This window comes from Ciona robusta, chromosome 9, assembly GCF_009617815.1.
Source record: "Ciona robusta chromosome 9, ASM961781v2".
In the NCBI taxonomy this organism is placed as follows: Eukaryota; Metazoa; Chordata; class Ascidiacea; order Phlebobranchia; family Cionidae; genus Ciona; species Ciona robusta.
The window spans coordinates 5,171,065-5,198,455 of record NC_143243.1 but is presented as its reverse complement, the minus strand read 5'-3'; the positions used below and the strand labels follow the sequence as shown (position 1 = coordinate 5,198,455).

At 33.0% G+C, this 27,391-nt stretch overlaps 5 protein-coding genes and 1 long non-coding RNA gene across 8 annotated transcripts; 3 read left to right on the top strand and 3 right to left on the bottom strand.

The window, feature by feature from the left end:
* Window positions 1–95: 95 nt before the first annotated feature.
* Window positions 96–2,380, top strand: LOC149731471 (ubiquitin-conjugating enzyme E2 A). The gene is made up of 4 exons (XM_089884214.1): window positions 96–257; window positions 472–668; window positions 1,278–1,366; window positions 1,721–2,380. Exons 1-4 carry the CDS (start codon window positions 214–216, stop codon window positions 1,859–1,861), a joined length of 471 nt encoding a protein of 156 aa, XP_089740340.1. The 5' UTR covers window positions 96–213; the 3' UTR covers window positions 1,862–2,380.
* A 148-nt stretch (window positions 2,381–2,528) lies between these two features.
* LOC149731470 (DNA replication complex GINS protein PSF2-like) lies at window positions 2,529–4,146 on the bottom strand. The gene is made up of 2 exons (XM_089884212.1): window positions 3,843–4,146; window positions 2,529–3,283 (listed from the first exon to the last, which is right to left on the bottom strand). The coding sequence occupies exon 2, from the start codon at window positions 3,259–3,261 to the stop codon at window positions 2,707–2,709; it is 555 nt and encodes a 184-aa protein (XP_089740338.1). The 5' UTR covers window positions 3,262–3,283; window positions 3,843–4,146; the 3' UTR covers window positions 2,529–2,706.
* Window positions 4,147–4,487: 341 nt separating this feature from the next.
* Window positions 4,488–11,037, top strand: LOC149731469 (uncharacterized). 2 transcript variants are annotated; one of them, XM_089884202.1, is made up of 13 exons: window positions 4,488–4,631; window positions 4,846–4,898; window positions 4,992–5,354; window positions 5,538–5,637; window positions 5,846–6,152; window positions 7,845–7,897; window positions 8,388–8,512; window positions 8,908–9,037; window positions 9,389–9,454; window positions 9,514–9,561; window positions 10,071–10,172; window positions 10,558–10,627; window positions 10,785–11,037. In XM_089884202.1, exons 1-13 carry the CDS (start codon window positions 4,619–4,621, stop codon window positions 10,825–10,827), a joined length of 1,473 nt encoding a protein of 490 aa, XP_089740328.1. In that variant the 5' UTR covers window positions 4,488–4,618; the 3' UTR covers window positions 10,828–11,037. The 2 variants fall into 2 exon arrangements, with proteins under 2 accessions (XP_089740328.1, XP_089740327.1); XM_089884201.1 differs by having other exon boundaries at window positions 4,989–5,354.
* Window positions 11,038–11,633: 596 nt separating this feature from the next.
* LOC149731467 (uncharacterized) lies at window positions 11,634–16,817 on the top strand. Its single transcript, XM_089884203.1, has 8 exons — window positions 11,634–11,801; window positions 12,716–12,851; window positions 14,295–14,449; window positions 14,783–15,005; window positions 15,061–15,266; window positions 15,322–15,422; window positions 15,806–15,955; window positions 16,289–16,817. Exons 1-8 carry the CDS (start codon window positions 11,753–11,755, stop codon window positions 16,703–16,705), a joined length of 1,437 nt encoding a protein of 478 aa, XP_089740329.1. The 5' UTR covers window positions 11,634–11,752; the 3' UTR covers window positions 16,706–16,817.
* Window positions 12,003–13,342, bottom strand: LOC149731468 (uncharacterized). The gene is made up of 3 exons (XR_016385652.1): window positions 13,237–13,342; window positions 12,696–12,805; window positions 12,003–12,137 (listed from the first exon to the last, which is right to left on the bottom strand). It is a non-coding gene; the product is annotated as an uncharacterized LOC149731468 (long non-coding RNA).
* A 71-nt stretch (window positions 16,818–16,888) lies between the features above and the next one.
* Window positions 16,889–25,438, bottom strand: LOC149731466 (uncharacterized). 2 transcript variants are annotated; one of them, XM_089884184.1, is made up of 12 exons: window positions 23,082–25,431; window positions 22,259–22,372; window positions 21,794–21,964; window positions 21,003–21,095; window positions 20,055–20,147; window positions 19,817–19,876; window positions 19,403–19,499; window positions 18,769–18,818; window positions 18,370–18,484; window positions 17,958–18,037; window positions 17,610–17,714; window positions 16,889–17,286 (listed from the first exon to the last, which is right to left on the bottom strand). In XM_089884184.1, the coding sequence occupies exons 1-12, from the start codon at window positions 25,305–25,307 to the stop codon at window positions 17,176–17,178; spliced, it is 3,315 nt and encodes a 1,104-aa protein (XP_089740310.1). In that variant the 5' UTR covers window positions 25,308–25,431; the 3' UTR covers window positions 16,889–17,175. The 2 variants fall into 2 exon arrangements, with proteins under 2 accessions (XP_089740310.1, XP_089740311.1); XM_089884185.1 differs by lacking the exons at window positions 19,817–19,876; window positions 20,055–20,147 and having other exon boundaries at window positions 23,082–25,438.
* Window positions 25,439–27,391: the final 1,953 nt, after the last annotated feature.

The window sequence follows — 27,391 nt, the reverse complement described above, 5'->3', positions numbered from 1 at the left end:
TTGAGGTTTAGCTTGTGGGCATAAAAAACACTTACTACAGTTTTTGTCGAGCCAAATAATTGTTTTCTATCGAAATTCTAACCCTTTGGGTGTTTATGCCTATTGCTCATTTCAATATATTCATGTAGACCTTTTGCTTTACTAAGTTATATTCCATCTAGTTTACTGCATCGTATAGGATTTTTCATTTTTTATATTTCCGGATATTGAAGCATGTCTACACCAGCTCGTCGAAGATTAATGCGTGACTTTAAAAAGTAAGAAACCAGTGTTTTGTTTAGATTGTTTAGTAACCAATCGAATATATATATATATATATATAAAATTTATAAAATTTAAACTTATCATAAAAAAGCCCCATACCAATTCTCAATTGGCCTGCCATTAATGGTTTTTGTCATAATACAGTTATTAAGTTGAACAAGTGACTTAATGAGGTGGTATGTCATTTAGATTTGTATAATTTTGCAGAATACAAGACGACCCACCCACTGGTGTTAGTGGCGCACCAGAGGACCAAAATATCATGGTATGGAATGCACTTATATTTGGACCTGAGAACACACCATTTGAAGATGGAACGTTTAAACTAAAAATTGAATTTACGGAAGAATATCCAAACAAACCGCCATCAGTTAAATTTGTTTCAAATATGTTTCACCCTAATGGTAGGTTATATATTCAACTAAATATAAGTTTTATCTGAAATACCCTTTAATGCAAAAATGAGAAATAAAAAAAAAGATTATAACATTAATGTTACAAGTATTTTAAAGTTTACTAAAATACTGTAGTATTAGACCTTGTTAAAAAAATTGTTTAATTATCTTGGTTATAGTACACTTTTGAATATCACATTTATCTACTCCATGATTCCTTTTTTCTGGGAGTAAAATATAATGTTTCTTGTGTAGGGTATAATTTGTCTGCACAAACATAGCTGTTTATATCTACACTGTCCCCGTTTGTATACTTTCTAAAAAAGCATTCAGCTGCATTTAAGCATGCTGGTTTACAAAAGCGATAGCTGTGTTCCGACTTACCAGTCAATATACTGTTGTCATCTCAATAGGCCTACCTAACTTGTTTTTTTAAACTCTTAACTTACTTCTAAAAGTGCAATTGGTATAAATTTATATTCACTACAAAACTTCCTGCAAGGTACTAAGGTATTTAAGACTTGTATTCTGACACACTGGTTCTGTTACACTAAATAAACTTCAGTCTGTTGATTAGCAAAAATATCTGTATTGTAACAATGTCTAAACAATTTTTAGTATATGCTGATGGTGGGATCTGCCTTGATATTCTTCAAAACAGATGGAGTCCAACATATGATGTATCATCTATCTTAACCTCAATACAGGTATGGAAGTTTTCTTTTAGTATAAAAATATATATGTTCAAATTAAACTACTAAACTGTTAAAATCAGACTTTCGTTCAACATTGTTCCAGTTTCTGTGGGCAGAATTTTTTTACCTTAAGAACTTATAATTTATATTAAAATTTTACTACGTAAATGTTTTTACAATAAAAATGCTAGTTTTTTGGTTTGGTTTAATTTCTTCATTTGAACCTTCAACAAATAAATGAATGGCAGCTATCTTTAATGTGTTAACCGGCAAGTACAGTCATTACCTATAACATGGGCCCTTATATTTGGCTTTTACTGTGAAAAAATAATTGTTATGTGTTATTAAAAGTGTTTTTTTGTCCAGTCATTGCTGGATGAGCCAAATCCCAATAGTCCTGCAAACAATCAAGCTGCTCAGCTTTACACAGATAATAGGAGAGAATATGAAAAGAAAGTTTGTAAAGTGGTGGAAGAGAGCTGGACAAATGCTTATACGAAAAGTTAATTCATGTCAACACTTGTTTGTGTGTGCGTGTGTGCATGTACTGTTGTCTCAACAGTTCTCTTTTGCGCAATATTCTTTATTCCTTGTCTTCTTGGTGAACTGTTTAAAACAAAGGTTGTCTTTGTTTATTTCTTATTCAATAATGTTTAATTTAATGTGCGCAGTGTATGCCATTTGTTGTAAAACTATGTTTGCACAAAATGAGTGTACACAACATGAAACAATCGATTTTTTTTTCAAAATTGTTTTTGAGTGATAATGTAAAGTATTGATGACTGGTATGCTATTACTACCATAGGAAATTTGTATGGTATGCCTGTAAGGTTCTGCTTTACTTTATAGTTGCTTTGAAGGCTGAAATCTGAAATTAAGATTTAATGTAATAGATAAATGTACAGTTGGTACTTCAAAGTATGAGTGATATTGAATGTTTGTGTTGGTAAAAAAATATTTACTTTGACTGTTTTATCTATGATATTTGATAGCTGGCTGAAAAAAAATAAAAAAATTGTTAAAATATTGGGATATCTTGTTTTATACATTACTATGGAAAAAATAATACTAATATACAGGCTAGGAGACTTTTTTAAACAGAAGCCCAGTAGATGTATAAAAAGGAAAATAAGTCAGCAAACAGTTTAATTATTAAGTGAATTACTAATCCTAGTTTTTCACTAAAAAAAATTAAGTATCAGTTTTTAATACTTCTAATACACAGACTATAGATAGTTTTTTAACAGAAACCCAGTAGATGTATGAAAAGGAAAATGAGTAATTATCAAGTAAAATACTAATTGTAGTTTTTCACCCAAAATATCTAAGCATCAGTTTTGCTGGGTCACAGTTTATTGTGTTGGAACAATTCTTTCAACATGTAACTTTGATGTTCTTAATGTGTGTAAGTGGTCCAATGATGCTAACAAAAATGGACGGGCTATATTTATCTCCATTAGAGTTAAATTATCGATTCGGGCGTGGCCTGCTTGAACCCGAATAAATTTATCACTACTGCTTCTTAATTTTGCAGCCCGTATGTCCCAAATGTCTTTAACTAAAGTTCGGACAGCGTCTGCATTCTGTATGTTAGGTTTAGCATGTGTAAGAAGTAACTGACACATTTCCCGAAAATGAGTGTTTGGAAGAGGAGTGAAAAGTTCTGTAGTTGTTTCGGCTTCTTTAATTTCTTCTAAACGCTCTATTGTCAGCCAGTCAGGTGGGTGAATTACACATTTTTGTCGTTGTCTTAAAGATATTGCTAGCCAGAATGGGACTTCTGTTGGCAAACCTGGTTGAAATGGCCCCACTTCACCAGATATAAAATATATTTTACTCATTGAAAAATTTGGCACAATTTTAACTTTTTGTTTTTCAGCGATAAATTCCATTTCCGAGTGTTCCATGTCGACCAATTTACTGTGAAACCTGTTAATATGACAGATTTTATCCTAAAAATTAACCAGTGGTGTTTAACCTAGAGGTCGTTTTTGTTTCCCTAGGGATCAAGATGGTTTTTTGAACAATGAAAAATGAAGAAATAATAGATACTCCCAAGTATTATTTTATAATGCATTTGGAGTATTCATATTTTAGATGTGATCAAACTACATGGATCATGATACTTCTTCATTTAAAATTGTTTTAAGAATCTCGACCAAAACAAATAATTTTAAACACTCCATTGCATGGTATAATTAGAATATTGGTTTTAAACAACTCAGCGAAAAATGTTAAGAGATTGTTGGATGGAATCGTTTGTTACAATGGTTTACAGACTCATAGTAGGAGTTAAAAACCATCGATCTTATGGTATCATTGGCACAAGTATAGCATCCTTCGGTACGCTACTGGATAGGCTGGTGGAAAGTGTTAAAGGTTGGTAGTTAGAGTTAGTGATTAGCAGATAACACAGTGGGAGGATTTTTTAGCAACGTATCATGAAACAGAATGAGCATATTTATACTCTCATACGAGAAAAACTCACTGAGACACTGGACAGTTCCTGAGGAAGAAATCTCTTCTGTGCCCCGAAAAACTGAGAAAGTTTCACGTCAGAAATCTCAACAAAGGTTAGTTCGGCAATCGGAATTATACACACTACATAAAGAATTAACTGTTGATATACAGTCAGATAAACCGCGGGAAACCAGCTGATTCTAAATTTTTCAGATAATATTTATCCCCAAAACGTTACAAACTAAAAATTATAGTATTGCGATATTACCACGTAGTTAACTTATTTTCCCAACGAGAATGAGTTTAATCGCATTAATATACCACAAGGAACCTATATACTATTACAACGATACCTAGTGGAAAATATGAAGTTTTCGCGGTCACGCGCATGCGTCGACCACTTATTGTTGAATTGTTAGTTGCTTTTACGCAGAAGCGAAAATTAATCTTCGAAGAAAAAAAAATATAGAAACGAACGTGAAATAATTTATACTGATTTCATGATTTGTGGTGTTTTGTTCGTTTGAAGTTTTGTTGCTAGTGAAGAATCCTGCTTACAACATAAACTATGCGCCTAAATTGTCGTCACCGACGTCACGTAAGATTCTTCACTAGTACTATTTCTTTATTATGTAGCCGACAAGTCGCTAAAATTCTACTTCGTATTTCTAATTTATATTTTTTAATAAACTCTACAAAACATAAATTGCATACAGACTCTTTGTAACTTGTATTGTTATCTGCTAAAATTTAAAAGAACAACCCAAGCTACATATAAAAGAAGATTAACAGAAGAAGGACCCTATGGCTTCTCAGGGTATGTATTGTAAACCATTATCGTAAACTCCCCCTTTTGGCCCGATATATAACTTGATAAATTTAAAAGTACCAATATATATAAATTTAATGTTCATTCATTGTACAAACACATGCCAAATCATTTCTTTTATAAATTTAAATTTACCAATATATATATATATATAATTTTAATTTTAGAAAAACATGTCAAACCATTTATATTTTTACAACAGATCAAGGGTACGGTTCCCAACAACACAACTATGGCCAAAGTCAACCAAGTCGGGTTCGTTGAATAATTTTGTCTCATTTGTAATTTTTGAGGGGGGGGGGGATTTTGTCACAGGACAAATTTAATATTTCCAAAATATTTTAGCAGCAGGGAGGTGGGTATGCTCAATATCCACAACAAGGACAATCTCATTATCAGAATTCTTCATATAATCAACAACAACAACAACAACATGGTTATCAACAATCTCCTCAAGCAAGTGGTGGTGCAAGCTATCAACAATCAAGTCAAAGTTATGCTCAAAATCAAGGCCAAGGTCAATCTGGATACGATAGAATGAACAATCAATATCAGGGAAGGCCTCAACAGTCGAGTGCACCACAACAAAGAGATACAAGTTCTGCTGGAAGTAAATCCGACAGTTATTCTGCAGATAGTGGGGGTTATGGTCAACAGGCTATGTACGGATCAAACCAACAAAGTTATGGGCAATCTAACCAATCATATCAAGTGAGAAATTTAGGCTACCTTAGTACCTTTATTTTTGTGGGTTCTTATCTTTACATTTAAATTTTTCATTCGAAAATGTATATTGTTTTTTAACTGAAAAGTTTATATATTTAATTTAACACCTCTTTATTTAGTTTTTTTTGGAAAATATCAAAGTTAACTAATGTTTTATTGTGTTATCAGATGCCAAGCAATAATGGAAGAGATACGACTTCACAAAGAAGTGGTGGCAGTGGTTCATATGGCCAAGATAGCTCTGAATCTCAGGGTTATGGAGGTGAAGGTAATGATATATTGTCAAAGATTAGAAGAATTGTAGATTGCAACAAGAATGTAGTCCTTGCTAATGTTACCGATGTGTGGGTTTTGAGGGCTATAGAAACATAATGGGATCATGACAAAATAGGATATTATAGACCATCTTACATAAATGCAAAATCTTGCTTGATTACATGGTCTTTTACTGTTTTATAACTTTTATTTCTTTGTAGATGGTCGTGGACGGGGTGGTAACCGTGGCAACAGAGGCAGAGATGATGGTAACTACCAGCGGGGAGGTTATAATAACTCCCGGGGTGGTTATGGCGATTCTCGTGGTGGTGGTGGTAGTTATGGGGACTCTAGGGGTAGTTACGGAGATTCTCGTGGGAGTTATGGGAATTCCGGAGGCGGGTACAATGACTCAAGAGGAGGGTATGGAGGCCAGGATCGTGGGGAGACACGAGGGCGAGGAGGGGGAAGAGGCGGCTATGAAGGAAGAGGAGGTTTCAGAGGAGGATATGACTCTTCCGAGAACCGGTGAGATCATTATTTGATTAGATTTGTGCTTATGTGAGGTTATACTTGGTGAGGTCAACATGCTTATGGAACACCTTTTGATTTGGCAGCGCATAGGTTGTATTTAATATTTACAGTTGCCATTTTATAAAATATCAATATGATGGTTTGTGGACAAGTAGACTTGATCTTTATATTGCAAATTCAATATTATTTGAATGTTTGTAAATAATATTTATAGGCCTATGTATTATTATGATTACCGATTGGTTATTTTTTACGATGGTTCAACTATCTGTGTTTTAAATATATATAGGGGGTTGGACAGCATTGTTGCTTGCAACACTTTTTTTCAATGATGGCACTTATAAAAAAGTTTTAGCTTTTTGTTTTAATATATAAGCTTGTTGTTTGAACAACTGGTTGCTTCTGAAAGTCCAGGGTTGTTTTCTGACCTGGAAACCCACAACAGGAATCAGTAACGGTTTTTGTGCATTGATTGTTTATAAACCTATGCCATTTTGCTATTTTATCGTATAAAACGAGCAAAAAACGTACATATTCTTTTATCGCAATGCCAGACGAAAAGAGTTCAAATTTAGCCCAATGGCATTGGACTAATTAGAGCATAGCAGCGGTGCAATCAAAACAAAATCACCAGAATGTGAAAACCCAAACCTGTATTTAAAGTTAGTTTTTTTCCTAGTAATGATTGGTGCGTTTCTTTGCTAGCCATTGACTCCATGCACTGAACCACAGCAGTAGTGCAACCATAAAAATATAAAAGTTTTTTAGAAAAAAAAAAATTCACGATATTCCAACTGGATCTTAAGTGAAACCTGGAAAGACATATTTTTTTTAAATTTACTTTCAAAAAATGTCACATTACCCCTTTGGCTGAAAATAGTAAATACCCACAGATCAAAAACCACTGCATTGGTGGATAAAAGTAACAATTTTACTTGCAGGCAATGTTCTGTGACAGTGATTTGAAATGGTTGTATATTCGTTTAATTTTTTTTTTTAAATGTTAAACCGCTTTCGGAGCGACAATGCATTCGGAAAATGGGAAAAAATGATTTGCGGCTTTTGTTTGAAATTAAACCCCAAAATTTATAAAACATATGTAAATATTTTCTAATTGAATTTTAGTTAATAATGCTTGAAATTTATATATGTAAGTTCTCTATTACTCATGGGGATTGAGTTGTGTATAGAGATCAGTTTTGAAAACGATAAACACCTATTAATGCGTTATGACTGTATAAATATGCCAGATTGTCTCGATATAGATTTTGTTCTTTAAAATACTCAAATTTAAAATCCGTGTGATTTGGGCATCACATAATAGTCAACACAAAATGAAAAAATAGTCAACACAAAATGAAAAATATACCAAGTGAGGCTATATATAATAGAAAGTAGACATGGATGAGGCATCATTTGATCTAAAAAAAATATTCCCACATTAAAGATTTAAGAAAATAAAGGATTTCTTAGGTTGTTACCAAACTAAAAAACAACTTTTCTTAGTGTAGGTATTCGAACAATATTTTTTCACATGTTATTTAAAATCAATCAACACCAAAACACGAAAATCTGTTGTTCAACCAAGTTTTTGTATCATGGGGTTTATTCCAAGTATTGCCTAATTAAGGGCAGTTATTATGCTTTGTGGTGAAATCTATTCGAATTTCTGCTTTTCATATTCAGTGGACGACAAGGTGAATCAGGCAACACACGAGATCACAGTGATGGAGGTAGTGGTAAGTTGCCTCTGCAAATCAACATGTTATAATGTGGGCAAAACCCACATTTGCTTGAACCTTGTCAACGTATTGTTCACCTGGGAAGTCTGTAAGATTGTTGCATTTATTCTAATACATTGGTTGCTTCTATCTAAAGAGCCATCATTTAAAAACCATGGAAAATCGTAGGGCTAACAATTGCATTGTGTTGAACGGGGTTTAAGTTTAACAGTGCAATTGTTTATATTATTTAGGACTTCAATACAGGCAATCAGTTTACAAAAATTTTTTTCCTTGTTTTATTTGTTTTCCACCTAAATGGAACACAAATTTTTATCACAGCAAATGCGAAAAGTTTTTAAAGCTTTTTAAAGATTAATATTTCATCATATATTTTAACATAGTGTTCAGCCAGGATTTAACGCAAAGGTTTTAGCCTCATGCTATCAGACTTCATTAGATACGTTTCAAAATCAAAGAAATATCTGTTCATGGGGTTTATATTTAGGTGCGGCCTCATCTGTTGATAATACACCAGGACCAGCAAGCGACACAATCTTTGTGCAAGGCATGGGTCAAAATATTACAAAGGAATCTATCGCTGAGTATTTTGGACAGATTGGAATCATAAAAGTTAGTAATTAATGCACAGAAAAATACGTAAAAAAAAGTACAAATAAAAAAAAATATGTACAAATAATAAAAATATGTAAAAATAAATGTAACTTATTTACCCTTGCGTGGCAGAAAATGGACAGTCATTTTGTGGTATAATGCGTGTTCTTGTTTCTTTTAACTTGTGCCCGCTTACAAGTTACCATGTAACTTTGTAGTGATTTTTTTTGATACTTAATGGTTTGTCTAAGTTTATATATGTATCTTGCCCAAGGACACATTCCGTGACATTGGTAGCAGCGATGAGCCTTGAACTTACACCTTCTTGGTTAGAGGCAGGCGTTAACCATTGTGCTGCACAACCTAACAAACATGATGTTTTAATATTGTAATGATTAAACATGTTTCTGTAGAAAGATAAGCGAACACAAGAGCCTCGGATTTACGTTTACATGGACAAAGAAATTAATCAACCAAAGGGTGAATGCACAGTTACATACGATGATCCACCATCTGCTCAAGCTGCCATAAACTGGTTCAACAGTGAGTTTTGTTTGTAATTAAAAAAAAGTTAAAAAATCCTCCCCAAAAAAATCAACCACGAAGTAACATACTTGGTAACTCGTAAGCTGGCATGAGGTGTTTGAAACAGGACACCCATGTTATAAGTTTTCAAGACTGTCGTTTTCCGGCCACGCAAGGATAAAGCAAGTTACATTCATTCTTTTATTGTAACCAACTTATAAAGTAATTTAATAAGGGAACTTAAAAGCAAGGATAAAGCAAGTTACATTCATTGATTCATTGTAACCAACTTATAAAGTAATTGAATTTAAACAAGAACTGTTTTTCATGATATCAACCAAGTTTATGTAATAATGACACCTTTTTTAGACAAGGAATGGAATGGAAACTTACTGAGTGTTAGTTTTGCCCAACAACGTGCAAGTGCTGGACCAGGTGGGTAGAAGTGGTAAATATTACAAAATGAACTTTTGAATAATATCTTTTGGCTGCAGGAGGGTTTTCAGGGAGAGGTCGAGGACGTGGTGGATTTGGAGATAGAGGTATTTATGTTTTAAACATAAAAAATAAAAATAAAACATATGTTTTTTTTTCTTTGAAAACTGCTTCTGAATGTGTTTATATATGTATGTTTTTTTTTAAAGATCAAAGTTTTTTTGTTTGTTTTTTTATGTTTGCTTGTCTTGGCTAAGGTTAAATACCATAGAGGTAAATATAAAAAAATGAATTGCAAAGTTGGAAACTGGTTTTGAATGTGTTTATTTATGTTTTATGTTTAATGTGTTAAAACTGCCTTGGAATGTGTTTATGTATGTTTGTGTTTAATGTGTTAAAGCTGCTTGTGAATGTGTTTATGTATGTTTGTGTTTAATGTGTTAAAACTGCTTGTGAATGTGTTTATGTATGTTTGGGCTCAATGTGTTAAAACTGCTTTTAAATGTGTTAAAATTTCTGTTTAATGTGTTTATGAATGTTTGTGTTTAATATGTTACTTAAAACTGCTTTTAAATGTGTTTATGTATGTTTGTGTTTAATGTGTTCATAACATTAGGTCGAGGTCGTGGACGTGGAGGTGGTGGAAGAGATTTTGGCGATCGAAGAGGATACGATGGTGGGGGAAGAGGAGGTTTCCGTGGAAGAGGAGACAGAGGAGGTAGGATTTGTTTATGGGAATAAATATAATTGTTACATTTATACTAAATGAAAAAAAAAATTGTTTCTTCGGTCATAACAAAAAAAAACTGGGAAAAAAAGAGAAAAGTTACAGTAAGACATTACAATTGTTAACATTTATGAATAAATAAAATTTATTTTGTCCAAAAAAAATTCGAAAAGTAACAGTAAAACATCACAATTGTTAACATTTATGAATAAATAAAACTGATTAAGTCTCTTCAGTCATAGCAAAAAGGTTGATAAAGGGTTGAAAAGACTCATAGTAACAGTAAAACGACAGTCTTTAAAAAACATTTATGGATAAAACCTAAATAAATAACCTAGATGATAAAAAGGCGTTACCATTACACCCTATATTGCAGGTGGTAGAGGAGGTTATGGAGGCCGAGGTGGTGACCGGGGCGGACGCAGAGACGGTGGCGGTGGAAAATGGTAAATATATTTATCAACTTAAAAGAGAATAAACCCTAAATATGATTTATTATTAAGTTAAACTTCTAATAGAAACAAATTGCGTAGACCCAACCCGTACAATGGGGGGAGTCTGCTTTAACGAGGCTTGACCTTATATATTGTTGGTTTTTTTTAGGAGGGGTGGCCCACCCCAAGGCGGAAGGTCAGGTCCTTATTAAGATTCTTGTGACTGAAAAAATGGAACAAACTTTTGTGAAGCGATTTTATAGTCAGTGGGTTCGCGTATCATGGTTTCACAAACTGTTAAATGTGGTCTCTGTATCTTGTTACATTTCAAAGTGAACTGTCGCATCCTTGTACATTTTTTTCAATCTAATGTTACAAAACCCGCCAATTAACAATAATAAATTCGACTGTACATTTTTTAAGTATGAATTTCTTTGATCAAATACAAGTTATATTGTCATTTGTCAGTAAAGAAAGTGGAAAAGGCTTAGTGTCCTATTTGTGTATCTACCTCTTGTTTATATTGAGTTTGCAACTTAACTAAGTTCCAACGATTCAATGATGGCGTTGCAAAAGTGGATGTGACGTCACAAGGTTCCGGATATTTATGAATAGCACGAAATATATGGACAATTACTCGGTTTAGAATCTCAATATAAACTGCAGGTATTATAAAATAACAGTGAGTCTTGGCATAGCTTTGGCGCTTAACTTAAATCCTACAACTTAAGTTCAGACTAAATTACAGCAATATATAATCAGTTGATAATTTTTATTATTTTTTTGTTAATATTCGCGTCACGATTAGCAAACTTCTAATAGACAGCATAATGAGAGGGATCAGGCGAAGCTTCCGGCGTGCGCTGAGCAAGCTTGTATGGCTGACTTAATTCTTACGTATAGGACGTAGGTCGCATATACTACATCATAAAACAAGAAATTTTAATATTATAAAGAATAGCCTACGTGATTATGAAGTTGTGTATCGTTGCATCAAGTCATGGGGCGTAAGTGATCTTGCTATAGTTGGCAGAGTATATAGATATATTATGTTACATTACAGACCCTAACCAGGCAGTTGATCATGTTTTTTTAATCGTGACAGACCTTAATTAGGTTTATATAAATTCTGACGCAATGAATAATACAACGGAATATCGAATTAACGTGGGAACAACGGTAGAAAGTAAGTTAATATTATACAGTCGGGTGGGGCAAAGCGGGACACCTTTAGCACATAATATCCAAATATTTTGATCGTCTCTTTAACAATTCGCAACGGTCTATAGGAGCTGTGAGGATACGGTTTTATAATTCTTCGAATGTTCTTCCTAAAGGGACGAGAAATAGAATAAAAGGTGTCCCATCTTCCCTCACCCTATACTATATAAATAGTAGCTAACAGTTAAGATTATTGTCGCCTCGGTATTCTACTACAGAATGTTTATTTCTACATTACTTAGGTGTCTGTATTTTTTCCATGACTTTTTACTGGAAGGAAGCAAGTTCAAGCGTGCGTTCTCTAAATAAAGGATATAAAAATGAAACTAGGAAATATAGGGTATAGACACAAAACGCTTCTGTTGTTGTGAGTAAGTGCATTCTCACAACAATAGACCGTAATGGCTACATCCAATTATGAATGACTGAATGTAACTTGTATTATCCTTGCGTGGCCGGAAAGAGTCGTTATAACACGGGTGTTCTGTTTCATACACCTCGTTTCAGCTTAGGAATTACTATGAATGTAACTAGGTAACTGTTTTTTTAGATTTTTTATATATGGTTAACAATTTAAACAACCCATTAGTGACCATCGAGAGCAATTGCTATTAAGTGTTATGCCGAAGAATTCATACGCATTGCATATATAAGCATGCGCGCTAACCAACTGTGCCACACAGCAGCGCCGGGACTATATAGCAATTAATAAGTTGCCCAAATTACCAGCCATATGTAGAATAATTTAGAAAAAATGTCATAACTCATTAACCTGACAGTAATGAGGAATTATACCATTTCATGGCATTAATTACTACCAGGCAAGGATAAACATAATAAGTAGCACATATTCATTTACCTTATCTTCGTTTTTATTAGATCATTCAAATTCGAGTAATGGAGAAAACATCGCCACAGTTCAGAATTATTCCACAATGTTGATCGTAACATACATCGGGGCATCCATTTCTATAATTGGGATACTTCTGACTTTAATGGCATACATCGGATACAAGTTAGTCCATTGCTTGTCTTTTACACAAGCGTGTCTTTTGCACCCGTAGAATACTTGTGTTTTTAATTTATGCCGCTCAATGTGTTAACTGGTAACAGATGTAGGGTAGGGTGGGGGAAGATGAGACACCTTTTCATTTGATTTTCTCGTTCATTTGGTAGTAAACAAAGAATATTCAAAGAATTATAAAACCGTATCCTCACGACTCCCATAGACAATTGCTTAAAACACGATTGGGATATTTGGATATTATGTGCTAAAGATGTCCCATCTTCTCCCACCCTACCCTATATATGTTACCAGTTAACACATTGAGCGGCATAAATTAAAAACACAAGTATTCTACGGGTGCCTATTCAGGCTTCAGCGCGTTCCTATCTCTTACAATTTAAAACGCCGTGATGCAGTCAGTTTTTTGCAGTATCATAAAAACGGCCCCATTTTCAGCATACAGCAGTAGTAAGTACACTTCTGTAATAAAGTAGGTGGGGTAAGATGGGACATCTTCTAAAGGTGTCCCATAGTTAACGGTATAGTTTGCTCCTAGACGCTGCTTTAACGGCCAATTAATGGGCTGTCTGACGTAGTCTGCTGTAAGCTGTACTGAATATGACTGAAACATATAAAGGTAATTTCGTAAAAACAGTCTATAAATAACGATATCTATATAAATGTCCTCTAACGGTTTTAAAACACTGTCATACATACATAGTAACTGCTGAATACAAATATCCATTTAACCAATTCAATACACCTGCAACAAATCTCTCGCGACAAAACTACTTTTCGCAAACGCAGTACAACGAGAACCGATTTTACACACTCAAAACCACAAGGACGAAGAGCGCGCAACGCGCGGTACGTGACACGCTGCAATCAGGCAGCGGCGGGGAATTTATACGCGGCGTTTAAACTCTTAAACAATGTGTTGAAACGAGTTTGTGCGAAAATTGGAACATAATAGTGACTAGTAGGTAAATGGTGATTGGGAACACAATAAAAATCAAACTAACAGACAGTAAAAGGATCAAGTGAACAAAATACAACGAACACGATTAAAACTAAGAAAAAACATACAATTAAAAAAGTGTGTAGGTTAACAACTGTAATCAGTTCAGAGCGTTAAACCTACGAGTGGTATACAAAGAATATTTACAGAACTATACAACCGTATAGCCTCGCGACTCCAATTAGCGTTATTAATTGTTTCAAACAGTATAGGGTTTGGGTGCTATAACGGTATTATCCTATCTCAGCACATTACTATATTAAACTACCATAACTTTTTGTTATATATATATTTGCTTTTGATATATATATATATATCAAAAGCAATATGACTACATAACAGTCGCTGCTTTACATTATTTGGTAATTAGCCAGTGCTGTGGTTTCTGTTTTTCGTTACTATATTTTAAGTACTGTCGTTGAAATCGTTTTTAGAAAATTTCAAGTGAAACGAACGCATATAGTGATGGTGAATCTATGCGTTTGCTACATCGTGTATTTCGTGTCGTATTTGATCAGCAACAATCACAGACACCATTACGAATTCGAGACGTTAGAAACCACCGTCGAACATCCAATGTGTGTTGCTGGTGAGACAACGTTATCTCTTCTTATGTTTTATTACGAATAATATGATTATTAATATAGTAAGAGTGAAAGAAGACGGAACACTTTTAGCACATATAATTTTCAAATATCCTGATCGTGTTTTAACAATTAACAACGGTCTATGGGAGAAGTAACGATACGGTTTTATAATTCTTTAAATGTTTTTTGTTTACTACCAAATTACACGACAAAATAGAATGAAAAGGTGTTTTATCTTCCCCCGTGCTCCTATTTATTTAACTATTCTGTAGCCTATACCAACAATAAAACAAACAAACAAACATATAGTACGTTTATAAAGTTTTTTTTTTCAGGTGCATTCTTGGGCCATTTAGGAATGCTAGGCGCATGGTTCTGGTTGACAGCATATTGGTTTATTCTTCTAGTTATGTTCAAAAAGCCAATGGGTGGTCACATCAGTAGATTCTTCCTTAAATCTGCATTACCAGCATACGGAATAACATTCGCTATTGCAATTATTTGTTTGGTTGTTTCATTCACGCGCAAAGAGATTTACACAGTTTACTCCAGCGAATTGTACATATACGTCATTCATTAGTTTTTGACTTTTTTTGATCTTGATATTTTGTAGGTGTTTTTTGAAAGGAAACTACCTCAATATGGGCGTCATACTGCCTTCTTCACTTTTGCTTGTTGTTGATGTAGTCATATTAATGTACGTCAGTTACGGAATGGTTTGGGTAAAACCCAACGGTCGATTTCAGCGCTTGGGAAGCTTACAACGTATTAAAGTCCATCTTTATAAGCTATCAGTTATAACTATGCTGACGGCCATAAGTAAGTTTAACTGTTTATTTCATTCTGCAAAATTCCATGCAACATTTATTTGCAGTGATAATTGGCACAGCAGTTATCCCAGCAATAAGAATCGAAGGAAATACCAAAGCGCATCTTATCTCCGTTATTGTATTCACTCTTCTATCCTCCGCATTGGTAGGTATCTATAACGCAGAGGAAAAGTAGCGATGTGCTACGGTGGGGGAAGATGGGACGCATGTTTTTTTCTGTTTTCTCGTTTAATTTGGTAGTAAACAAACAGCATTTAAAAAACTATAAAACCGTATTCTTATACGACTCCAATATAGACTGTTGTTAATTGTTTAAAACACGATTAGAATATTTGAAATACGTGCTAAAGGTGTCCCATCTCCCCCCACCCTAATGTATATATATATAGCACATATATTATATATTACGTGCTTCCATATACGCACAACCGCGTACTTCCGAACTGCTATTTGACCCGTTGAACTTTTATCATCATTGCTTATAGCTCCGCTAAGCCACAGTTCCCATTCAAAATGTATTTCATTCAGGGAATCGTGTTGATGATTCTATTCTGTTTACACCAAGATGAAATCAGAGCGCACTGGATGGCGATTATCTTGGGTAAAAAAGACCCCGCACCTCATAAATCAACCTATCGCGGCAAGATGGACGTGGACGGCAACTTCATAGGAACCATGGTATACTTGGTGTCTATTGAGTCAAACTGAACGTTTTGTTCGCTCACTTTTGTTTCAGACATTTGTTTCAAACGAGTAAATAGAGCTATCATCCGTACTTTAATTGCCCCGGTGATACCAAAGTCGTTACACTTCGTCCGCATAATATCTAAATATCCTGATCGTGTTTAAACAATTAACAACGGTTTATAGAAAAAATATAATGAAAAGGTGTCCCATCTTCCCCCACCCTACTATATTTGATGTCCTTTTTTTAAATAAAGATTTTTATTTTTATGTGTCGATAATTATAAGCGAAGAAAATAGTAATGAGCATTGAAAATCCTATAACAGAAACGCGAGGAATCTTATTACGGCAACGGCGACCTCGTCGGTGGAGAGCGACAAAGATCAACTTACAGAATGGTAGCCAAGGATGACACAGACATGACTACGTTGGGCCTTATACAAATACCAGGCACGCCATCGAACGCGCGGACGAATCTAAATGGCGAGACGAGCCAAGCCAAAGCAAATATGACGTCAGTGAAAACGGAGAAGAAACGCACCGGTTCGTCATCGTCTATGCTAAGTGTAAGTAAGAAACAAAAAGACGACCAAACCACCCCATTAAACGAAATCAAACGAAAAAAGAAAGACCGCAGAAGTTACAGCACAAGTGCACGCCCGAGCAATACTAATACAAGCGCAAACAGACAGAGTGCTGCTTTCTCAGACGACCCCCCATCCCCAGTTACAACATTTGTGTAAACAAATTTCTTTGTGACAATTTCAGCACTGTTCTTTACTACGTTGTTGAATTAAAATTTCACTTCAAAATTTTGTATAATATGTAATATAACAACAAATTATTTACATTGAATTTCCTTCTCTTTGTTTCTCTGATTGATTGTTGCAACAATATGTGTTTATTGTATTTAAAAGTAGGGAAAAAACAGTTTTAAAACATTTTATTTCAATTTAAACAAGAACGAAATCATCTTAAACCAGATCTTACATATGGGAACAACCAAAATCATAAACGCACAAATTAATGTTTATACTGAAATTGCAACAGGATAATATTTAGCATGTTGAATCAAAAGCTTGTATACAATCAACTTAATAAAGATATTTTCACTAAAATGGCATGAAATTACACGTGCAAAGCCTTGATAAGAACTCTCCGCGTACATCAAGCACTGCATCAAGGTATACAAGTAGTTGATGCCACCCATGCATCACGACGGACCAGATAATGCAGTTCTTGATGCTCGCAATCGTTCTAACCGCTTTTCAAGATGAGAATTTGTCATTTCTACTTCTTCAATTCGATCCAATGCTGTTCTTAACTGCAACAAATAAATTCAACAACCAATTATTTGCAATTCAGGGTAAAAAATGCTATTGGCCTATAACTCCTATATATATATATATATATCACAGAAAAAGTATTAAAACGTGGCGAAGTAGCTGAAAAATTCTATAAGTGATAATTGAAAAGTTATAATTATAGTTAAATTTGCAATTTAGGGTAAAAATGTTATTGGCATATAACTCCTACATATAAATATATATATCAAACTAAAAGTATTAAAAAGTGGCAAAGTAACTGAATAATTCTACTGATGATAACTGCTAAGGTGTATTTATAGTTGAATAAGGAGCACCCTACATCTCTCATCAATTTTCGTTTTTCCGCTCTCATTTCATCTTCGTTCTTCTCGTAAGTTTCCGATGTTTGTTTGTAACGAATCAACTGACTTTCAAGCCGGGATATCTGGATAAAAATTAAACTACTTTACACAAATGTACAGGAGTTAAATATAGTAGGATGGGAGAAGATGGGAGACCTTTTCATTCTATTTTCTTGTTTGATTTGGTAGTAAACAAAGAACATTAAAAGAAATCTTAAACCGTAACCTTACAACTCCTATAGATCATTGTACAACTCCCATCAACCGTTGCAGATTGGTAAAATAAATATTTAGAACAAGTATAAAAATAATGCGTAACAAAATACATTTCCATGAAAAACAGCGAGATCTTGCTCTGATTTCTGCAGTTTGAACTTGTATTCGTTAACTTGTTTGTTTGCTTCTCCTGGAACAAAGTTGAACATTTTAAAATTAACTTACAAAATCATTGTTAAGTTTGTATCAATTTTTGGAAAAATCTGCCACATACAAAACATTGGGTTGGGAAACTTTTTATGTTTATTCTGTTAGTGTTAAGAAACCAAACTTTGCTGCCAGGCATAATGTATATATCCTAAACAGGCCTTCTGGGAAATTTATTTCTCATACTAAATATTCAATGTTATATACTGTATATGATATACATGTTACCTTCACCATGGTTAAACATACGGGAGTGTCGTGCTAATAAAATATTTAATGAAAAACATGTGGAAATTAATAAAAGTTCAAACAAACTTTGAATTTCGAGAAGTTGCATCTCCGTTGCACCCAACGATGAATTTAGATCGTTGGAATCTTTTTCCGTGACACTCGCTCTTACTTCTTCTAACATTAATTTGAGGTTTTGAACCTAGAAGAACGTAATGCAGTGTTACTAAGTTAACCTGGTCTGTATACCTGCTAAAATACTAAGATTTAACTTAAAAAAGGCTGAATGTTTCTTGAAAAAATTTTGACAGAACTTATTTTAATAACTCAGCCAAACTATAAAAGTTTTTAAACTCTCTTATATTATTATAAGGCCAATTTAAATTCATAAATTCAAGTTTATAAATTAAAAACTCATTAACTTTATACCAAAAACTTTAAAATACCAAGATAGGTTTATATTATGATTAAGAAATAAAACAAAACCTGTTCAAGGAGTTGTCGATTTTCTTCGGTAAGAATTGAAACTTTTGAGTCTAAAAAATTAAAATTAATAACTTAAAAAATTAAAAGTGTTTATCTGTTTAAGTTTTATTAAAGTAGCGGAAATAAAAAAATATGTTAAAGGAAAAGACAGGTTAATGCGACGAAATGGACAGTCGTCAAAAAAAACAGACAGCTAAAAACCTATTTACATTTAGTTAAAAAACAAAGAAAAATTAATAATAATAATTTGTGTTTATCTCTAAGTTTAATTAAAGTGGCCAAAATAGAAAATATGTTAAAGGAAAAGACAGGTTAATGCGACGAAACGAACAGTCGTCAAAAAAAAAACAGACAACTAAAAACTTACTTACATTTAGTTAAAAACAAAGAAAAAATAAATAACGATAACTTGAGTTTGTCTCTCCAGTTACGGTAGCAAATATAGAAAATTTGTTAGATAGAAAAGACAGGTTATAATGACAAAATAAACAAAAAACACACAACAGTCAGTAAAACACACAACTTAAAACTTCTTTACATTTAGTTAACTAAGAATAAAGAAGATTGGTCGCTACATTTGACTTTAAAACATACAACAAGCAAATATATATCATTATATATAACATATAAGTACCTATGGTTGGAGCATTCATGAGTTCTGTTGCATCACCTTGCCCATCATGTTCAACAGTTGATTCGCTGTTGTTGCCGATAAATATCAAACCTTGTTCCTATGTATCATGCAGGAATTAAATATTAATGGTTTTAATTGATAAATAATTAAATTTAGGTTTATGTGAAAACATCATATAGTAGAGTGGGGGAAGATGGGACACCTTTAGCACATGATATCCTGATCGTGTTTTAAACAATTATAAACGGTTTATAGGAGTCGTGAGGATTTGGTTTTATAATTTTTGAAATTTATTTTGTTTACTAACAATTGTAACTACAAAACAGAATGGAAAATTGTCCGATTTTCCCCCACCCGACTATATGACATAATTAAATGAAATATTTATTAACTGCTGCAGATGTAGATACTTACATGATTATTCTGCCCTGAACTTTCATTCTTCTTGTAATATTCAATTTGCCTGACTATTGCCTGTTTGTTAAAAGATGATAGGCAAGATTAGGAAGAGAGATACTACAGAAGTAATGAAATAAATGAAAGAAAGTAAAGACAACTAACAACCATTCAAAATGCTTCTTTCCAAAGCCACATAAATAGGTGAATTTCCAACTTTAGCGAAAAAGTTTCCACATCAACTTAATATTATTACCTCGATTTTTTTATCTTTCCACATAATTGTTTCTTTTAAGTCAAAAATAACTTTTTCAAGGTTTTTCTCCTTTGCTTCTTTGTTTGTAAACATCTGAAGTAAGATATTGGAACAAAGTGTTCAAGGTAGTTGTGTGCAAGTTAGAAAATTAGTGTGAGGTTTTAAAGAATGTGTGTATGAACACTCCAAAGCAGTGATTTCAAGCTTCATTCATCTCAATCTACAGCACATGTGTATAACTTGTGAAATGCAGTTCCGAACCCAGAACATTTTACAATTTCATTATAAAACCATAAAATGAAATTTGCTTTCACTAAGATCCCTTAAAAGTCTTTTTTTATAACAAACTTCTCCACCATGAATTATAACAAAACTTTTTATTAATTTTTTATGTACCTATGCGCATAAATCTATGTATATTGATGATATGGGAAGAAAGTAATAAGAATGCCCGGTTGGACATAAGTGTGAAGAAAAAAGTTCTGCAGTGAAATCTTTGTGTCCAGTGAAGTGGGGCACCACCATGTAACTAGTAAGAGTTAAAAGCCACAATAGAGAGTGTGCATACATGCAAATATCAAGTGCAGAAAACCAAGTGAAAACAATCCAACTTCCAAACACAAACTAAGACCTGCTCTGTGCACTTGTGCAGCTCAAAACATTCTTAAACCCTAGTCCCTATATATGTTACACATGCTAAGAACTGCTACTGTCTTGAATAATTAAAATCTATAAAACACTTTTTAGGAAATAATGAAAACATCTTACATCTAAGTTAAATTTTTACCGATTGTTTTCAAAAAACACAAAATGTTTAACTCCTTAATAACAGTGTTGATATACATGACTATCTGGTTTTCTGTGAGCTGAAACTTCAGGTAGAATGTGGGGTCATATGGGTAGCAAACCACACACATTCCTTTAACCATGCAAGAGATAAACACCTACCTCTATGAGTTCATCACGTTGACGTAACGCGTCTTGGAGATCGTTGCACTTTCTACGCAGAACATCAAAACCTCGCTTTTGCTTTTCAAGTTCCTAAAAAACAAAACAAACCTTCAATGATTTACTCAAATAAGGTTAACATTACCAATTTACACTGAAATAACTAAATAAAAAACACATAGTTTGTATTTATACATTATATATTTCTTAATCAACAGGGGTGGTTAGGCTAATAAAAAACTGTTCTATGTATTTATACAAAGAGCGAATTAGGCTAGAAAAAAACTACAGTATATGCTTATACATTATATATAATATATGAAATATGTCTTAATCAATAGGGGTGACTTTAAAAACACAGCACAAATTCCAAACCAATAAAACGTTAGTTACTTATTAATATGAGAAGGTTATTTGATTTGAACTTTACAGACATGTTTATGTTCGGCGCAATTAAAACTTTATGCTTGGGTAAACAAACATAGGGAGCTGTTAGTGACTGGCCATGTCTTTTATCATTTATCACAATTTATTATGTGTGGCAATGTGCAATATGTGACTTTTTTTGTGAAAGCTGAGTTATTGTGCTTCACTTTTTTTGTGAAACTTGAGTTATCTTGTAGGTAATTTTATTTTACAATGTTACTTTCTTTGTATTTTTCTGTATAACTGCCAATTAGGCTAGCCATTACATTGGTAGCAACATCAAACTGGTTTAACATGTGCTATAATGACATACTGCCTATATGTATTTTACTTTTAATAAAAATCTAGGACATGTTTAAATTTACCTGGCATTTTTCTTTGTGTTTCTTTTTTAAACGGTAAAAGTCGTCTTCTTGCTCTTCTAATGAATCCAACAACTTTTGGGTTTGATAATGTAACTGAGTTTTTTCATTATCTAATTGAGCAGTTTGAACCATTGCTTCGTTGTATTTATTTTCCATATCCCTCAGTGCTTTCTAAAATATAAAAAAACAACATTTTATTGAACAATACAAGCGCAAAACATTTCTTATTTATTTTAGAAAGCGCTTTTTTATAATTTATTTTTATAAAAAAATTAGAATAATTTCTATAAAAAAGCGCAAAATTAGCTGAGTATCCTTTTTAAAATTATTAAAAAAAAGTTGGTTTATAGTAATAATAATATCAACATAACAATATTTTATAATTACACAGAATAAATATAATTTGACTTTAACATTATTTTATTATTTCCAGTTTTTTCAAATTGTTCATTGTTTACACCTCACCTTTAAAACTTCAGGTGTTGCATCAGTGGTAAGGTTGTCAAAACTACCATTTTTATAAGGTGTATGTTGATCAGTGTGGTTGTATGAGGGAATGCTGCTTCCAGTATTTGGAGCCTGAATAAGATAAAATAATAAAATGAACCAGATTACTAAAATATGCATTGGAAGAACACATTATGTTTGCATGAACTCATTTAGAAGCTATAAAAAAAATTGTAAAAACATGTGTTTCAAATTTAAAGCATTGATAAAACTAAAACCAAAAAAAATTGTCTTAATATTTAGCAAAGGTTAAAAGTAATAATATATATAATATACATTAGCATATCTATACGTTAATGGTTAATTAAATATAATTTGTGGGCAAGTTAGGTAAACAGCATATAATATATGAAAGCTATGTAAAGTAATTAACATAATGTATAATTTGCTGCTGCCTTATCTGCCGATAATAATTTCACCTTAATTTGGTAAATACTTAATTTATTCTATTATATATGTTATGTACAGTAGGGTGGGGAAGATGGGACACCTTTAGCACATAATATCCAAATATCTTGATCCTTTTAAACAATTAACAACGGTATATAGAATTCGTATGGATATGGCCCAATAACTCTTTGAATGTTCTTTGTTTACTACCAAATGGAATGATAAAAGAGAAAAAAGTTGTCTCATCTTCCCATACCCTTACCATACCCTACTATATATATATATGTATTATTATTTTTACTAATATGGTCGCAAAAATGACCGCTTATTAAACAATAGCTCATAAATAATTCCTTGTAGTTTGTTTAAATATCAAACATTTCACTGATACCTTTAAACCCCACTTTAAGGCAAACTCCTTGTCTCTTTGTTTGCTGGCAAATAATTTATAGCCTTTCATGGTTAACGCCATTTCCCTCATATTGTTCTTACATACAGAACAAACATCAAGGGTATACGGAACAAACATTGATTCTGTAACGGCTTCAACTTCAGCAGTTTCTTCTACTGTTTGTGTTTGATCAAGTGAACTTGGACTTGATTTAGATTGATTTGAATCTTCTTCAATAACTTGTGGTTGGACATTTACTTCAGATGTTTTAACTTGTATTACGTTAAGTATCTCATTAACTAGAAGTTCACATTGCATATTAATATCCTGGCATGAATCATCTGTTTTACCAGGTGGTACCACTTCACTCTGCATTTTATTTATCATTTGGCTGCCACAAGTTTCATGTTGAATGTGGGCATCAGCTAGTGTGTTGGTTTCAACATTAATTACAGACACATTATCCACTTCATTGTCGTTATTAATGATTGGTTCAACATCATCAAGTGATTTACTTAAATTTAATTCATCATCTTGTAATACGTCTTGGTTCAAAGGATTGTCAGGAACTGATGTTTTTGAAGCATCAACATCTACTGCCTTATCTACAGCTGGATCATCCAATAATTCCCCATTGAGAGAAGCTTCACTGAAGGAAGTGGTTTCACCATTATTCATCAATTTTTCATCACAATATGAGTCGCTTGGGTTACTTGCTGTTTCGTAAGTCTCTGAACTTTCATCACTGAATTGATATTCATCTTCCAATGTTGATTCGGACGATTCATTTGAATCCAGTATCATGAAAACTGAATCTAATATACAGTCCACCTCATTTTCGCACCATTGTGACAATGCTTGAGAGGAGTTCGTTGCGTGGGTGTCGAACCCATTTGAATCCAAACAGGCAACTGGTTCGGACTGGGCAACTGATTCTTGTTCTGTTTTATTTGTTGTCTCAACAACAGCGTCGTTGTTAATGGATTGGGCCACTGTGGCATTTGTTGTTTCCTCTTCTGTTTCCTTTGTTAGTTCAACAACAACAGCGTCGTTGTCAACAGATTGGGCCACTGTTTCTTGTTCTATTTCATTTGTTGGTTCTTCTTCTATTTCATTAGCTAGTCCATCAACAGCGTCGTTGTCAACACACTCAGCCACTGTTTCTTGTTCTGTTTCAACAGCGAAGTTGTCAACAGATTGGTCAACTTGTTCTGTTTCATTTATTGGTTCAACAACATGGTCGTTGTCAACTGTTTCTTGTTCTGTTTCATTTGTTACTCCAACATCAGAGTTGTTATCAACAGACTGAGCAACATTTTCTTGTTCTGTTTCATTTGTTGTTTCTTGTTTTGTTTCATTTGTTAGTGCAACAACATCATTGTTGTCAACAGATTGAGGAACAGTTTCTTGCTCTGTTTTATTTGTTGTTTCTTGTTTTATTTCATTTGTTGGTTCAACAACAGTATTGTTGTCAACACATTCAGTCACTGTACCTTGTTCTATTGTATTTGTTGTAACTTGTTCTGTTTTATTTGTTGTAACTTGTTCTATTTTAATGGTTGCTTCAACAATAGCATCGTTGTCGATAGTTTCTTGTTCTGTTTCATTTGTTGTTTCATGTTCTGCTTCAACATCGTCGTTGTCAACAGATTGGGCCACTGTGTCATTTGTTGTTTCTTTTTCTGTTTCCTTTGTTAGTTCAACAACAGGGTTGTTGTCAACAGATTGGACCACTGTTTCTTGTTCTGTTTCATTGTTATTAACAGATTGGTCAACTGATACTTGTTCTGTTTCATTTTTTGGTTCAACAATAGCATCCTTGTCAACAGACTGAGCAACAGTTTCTTGTTCTATTTTATTTGTTGTTTCTTGTTCTGCCTCAACAACGTTGTTGTCAACAGATTGGGCCACTGTGTCTTTTTTTGTTTCCTGTTCTGTTTCATTTGTTAGTTCAACAACAGTACTGCTGTTAACTGTTACTTGTTCTGTTTCATTTGTTCTTTTTTGTTCTGCTTCAACAGCGTTGTTGTCAGCAGATTGAATAACTGTAACTTGTTCTGTTTCGTGTGTTGGTATGACAACAGCATCATTGGCAACAGATTGGGCAACTGTATCTTGTACTGTAGCACGATTACAAGTTGAATCTGATCCAACAATATGTTCTTCTACTAGATCGATAATATTGTCAAGTAGTTGCTTTGACACTTCATATGCTGAGTTTTCCATACTGTATCAGTATATATATATTAGGTTATCAGATGCTGAGCACAACAAAATTCACATTACACTTATTTACACCTATAGTTCTTAATTAAATAGTGCATTACTCACACTAGCAGCAAACAAGTTTCATCAAAACACTGTCATAACATCTGTCTACAATATCAGCATCACATAAAATTTTAGAGCCCTATTTATATCCATGACGTGAGTCATTGTATAAAATGTTATCCTTTCACTGTCATCCTCTAATTTACCATGAAAGCAACAAATGAACGGTGTAGTTGTTCATTATGTTCATTTATGCTTGAGCGCTCTTACATTGTAGGCATTTACAGCTCCACTAAGCATATTTACACAATCCATTTACTTTCTACACATAAAGCTCCAAGCAAACATTCCAGCACCCCAACTAGAGTAACTTGGAATTCAATTTCAACATAGATTAGATATAAACCACAGACCATACTGGTGTTTTATGCTATCCTTTAAACAGGTTCCATGCATAAACACACCTCCTAATTATTATCACATTGAGTTAAAGGAAGTATGACGATTTCCTATTTAAGCACGCACCAAATTCTATATAATGCAGGTGTTATGGACAACCATGCTGCTGATATAAATAATGTAGATAATATAAATATAAAACAGTCACAATTACCCTTAATTATGTGCAACAGCAATTAATCGACATTACAAATTGTACTGTTACAATTATAGTCTGTATAATATAGCTGTAGTATATATATATATATATATTGACAGAAATAAGCTGACAGTGCTTAAAATAAAGTTTATATTTGTCTTGCTAAACTTGCTAAACCTAGTTAAACTTTCGCAAAATAAGCCTTTAAAATATGTTAATTCAAGGTTAAACGCGTACTACGTACACCTAGGCACCATTTATCTCACTTCTACAAACCACGTAACAAGTTTGTTTAGACTATATCACACAATACACTATGTAGACCGTTGCTGCTATCTGGTGGATGAAAATTAATGAAATTATCTGAAACTCACATACAGTCATAATTATGAACCTTCAGTTAGGATGATTCATCATTGTTTACTGTTTACTTTTTAAATTTCAACAACAAATATTGCAGAGCCCATTATAGAAATAGACCATTACCTACAAACAAAACCAATTTTCCATTTGACAATTTTTACGAGGTGATGTATATTTAATTCACTTTTAAAATTTTAGTCCCTGATATGTTTTAAAACAATATTACACATAAAGACTGACTGACTAAATAAAATGTTGATAAAGAAAACAGTACAAGTATAAATATTATATAGGATCGCTAATTAAATAGACCTATTGAAAAACATAACATATATAATATACATATATTAGTACAGATTGCAATAATTTTTATTCTATGGGCTTAATATTTATAAATAATATGTCATAGTTGTGGTAGAGCAAGTGAAAAAAATTTAAAACTTAACATGAATAAACCAACATAATATCAGTCTAGTTCACTTACAAAACAATAAACAGTAAACACTAGATTAAGCACATTTTCAAAATAAAACTTAACTCACTTTAGATAAAGGAATAGAATTTTTTATGCTTTTCTCATCCAGTTCTTGAGCCTGAAAACAAGGAAATAATTAATAGCTTAAGTAAACAAAATACGAACTAAGCAAACAAATTTGTCTTTCTTGTTGAACACAGTTGGAGAAAATGATTTAGTTTAACTGGGTCAGATCTAAAATTATTTGTCTGTCATAGATGTTCAATATTTTATGTCCACTACACATACTATATTGGTCCATTCATTATTGTTATATAATATATATATATATATACATTTAAAACAAAAGCTAGGCCTGTATTATTCACCACTGTGTTTTAAAATAGGTAGGTTTGTCTAAGACATTTCTACACTAACTTTTTACCTCTCTTTGTTGTTTTTCAAGTTCTCTCATTCGAATTTCCCGAGCTTCAATACGAGCTGCTCGTTTTTGTGCAAGTCTTGCTTCTGCCTGTAAAATCAAATATATATATATATATTGTACATATATTACCCTATTAGTAATTATATATATATACCAGGTAATGATTTATTATCTGACTC

Coding starts and splice junctions, on each gene's coding strand:
- LOC149731471 (XM_089884214.1), top strand. CDS start 214: ATGTCTACACCAGCTCGTCGAAGATTAATGCGTGACTTTAAAAA. Junction 258..471: donor TTAATGCGTGACTTTAAAAA/GTAAGAAACCAG, acceptor ATAATTTTGCAG/AATACAAGACGACCCACCCA. Junction 669..1,277: donor AAATATGTTTCACCCTAATG/GTAGGTTATATA, acceptor AACAATTTTTAG/TATATGCTGATGGTGGGATC.
- LOC149731470 (XM_089884212.1), bottom strand. CDS start 3,261: ATGGAACACTCGGAAATGGAATTTATCGCTGAAAAACAAAAAGTTAAA.
- LOC149731469 (XM_089884201.1), top strand. Junction 9,455..9,513: donor ACGTGCAAGTGCTGGACCAG/GTGGGTAGAAGT, acceptor TTTTGGCTGCAG/GAGGGTTTTCAGGGAGAGGT. Junction 10,173..10,557: donor TGGAAGAGGAGACAGAGGAG/GTAGGATTTGTT, acceptor CCTATATTGCAG/GTGGTAGAGGAGGTTATGGA.
- LOC149731467 (XM_089884203.1), top strand. CDS start 11,753: ATGAATAATACAACGGAATATCGAATTAACGTGGGAACAACGGTAGAA. Junction 15,267..15,321: donor AACTATGCTGACGGCCATAA/GTAAGTTTAACT, acceptor ATTTATTTGCAG/TGATAATTGGCACAGCAGTT. Junction 15,956..16,288: donor GCAACTTCATAGGAACCATG/GTATACTTGGTG, acceptor ATCCTATAACAG/AAACGCGAGGAATCTTATTA.
- LOC149731466 (XM_089884184.1), bottom strand. CDS start 25,307: ATGGAAAACTCAGCATATGAAGTGTCAAAGCAACTACTTGACAATATT. Junction 19,500..19,816: donor GTTCAGGGCAGAATAATCAT/GTAAGTATCTAC, acceptor CATGATACATAG/GAACAAGGTTTGATATTTAT. Junction 18,819..19,402: donor CATGAATGCTCCAACCATAG/GTACTTATATGT, acceptor TTAATTTTTTAG/ACTCAAAAGTTTCAATTCTT.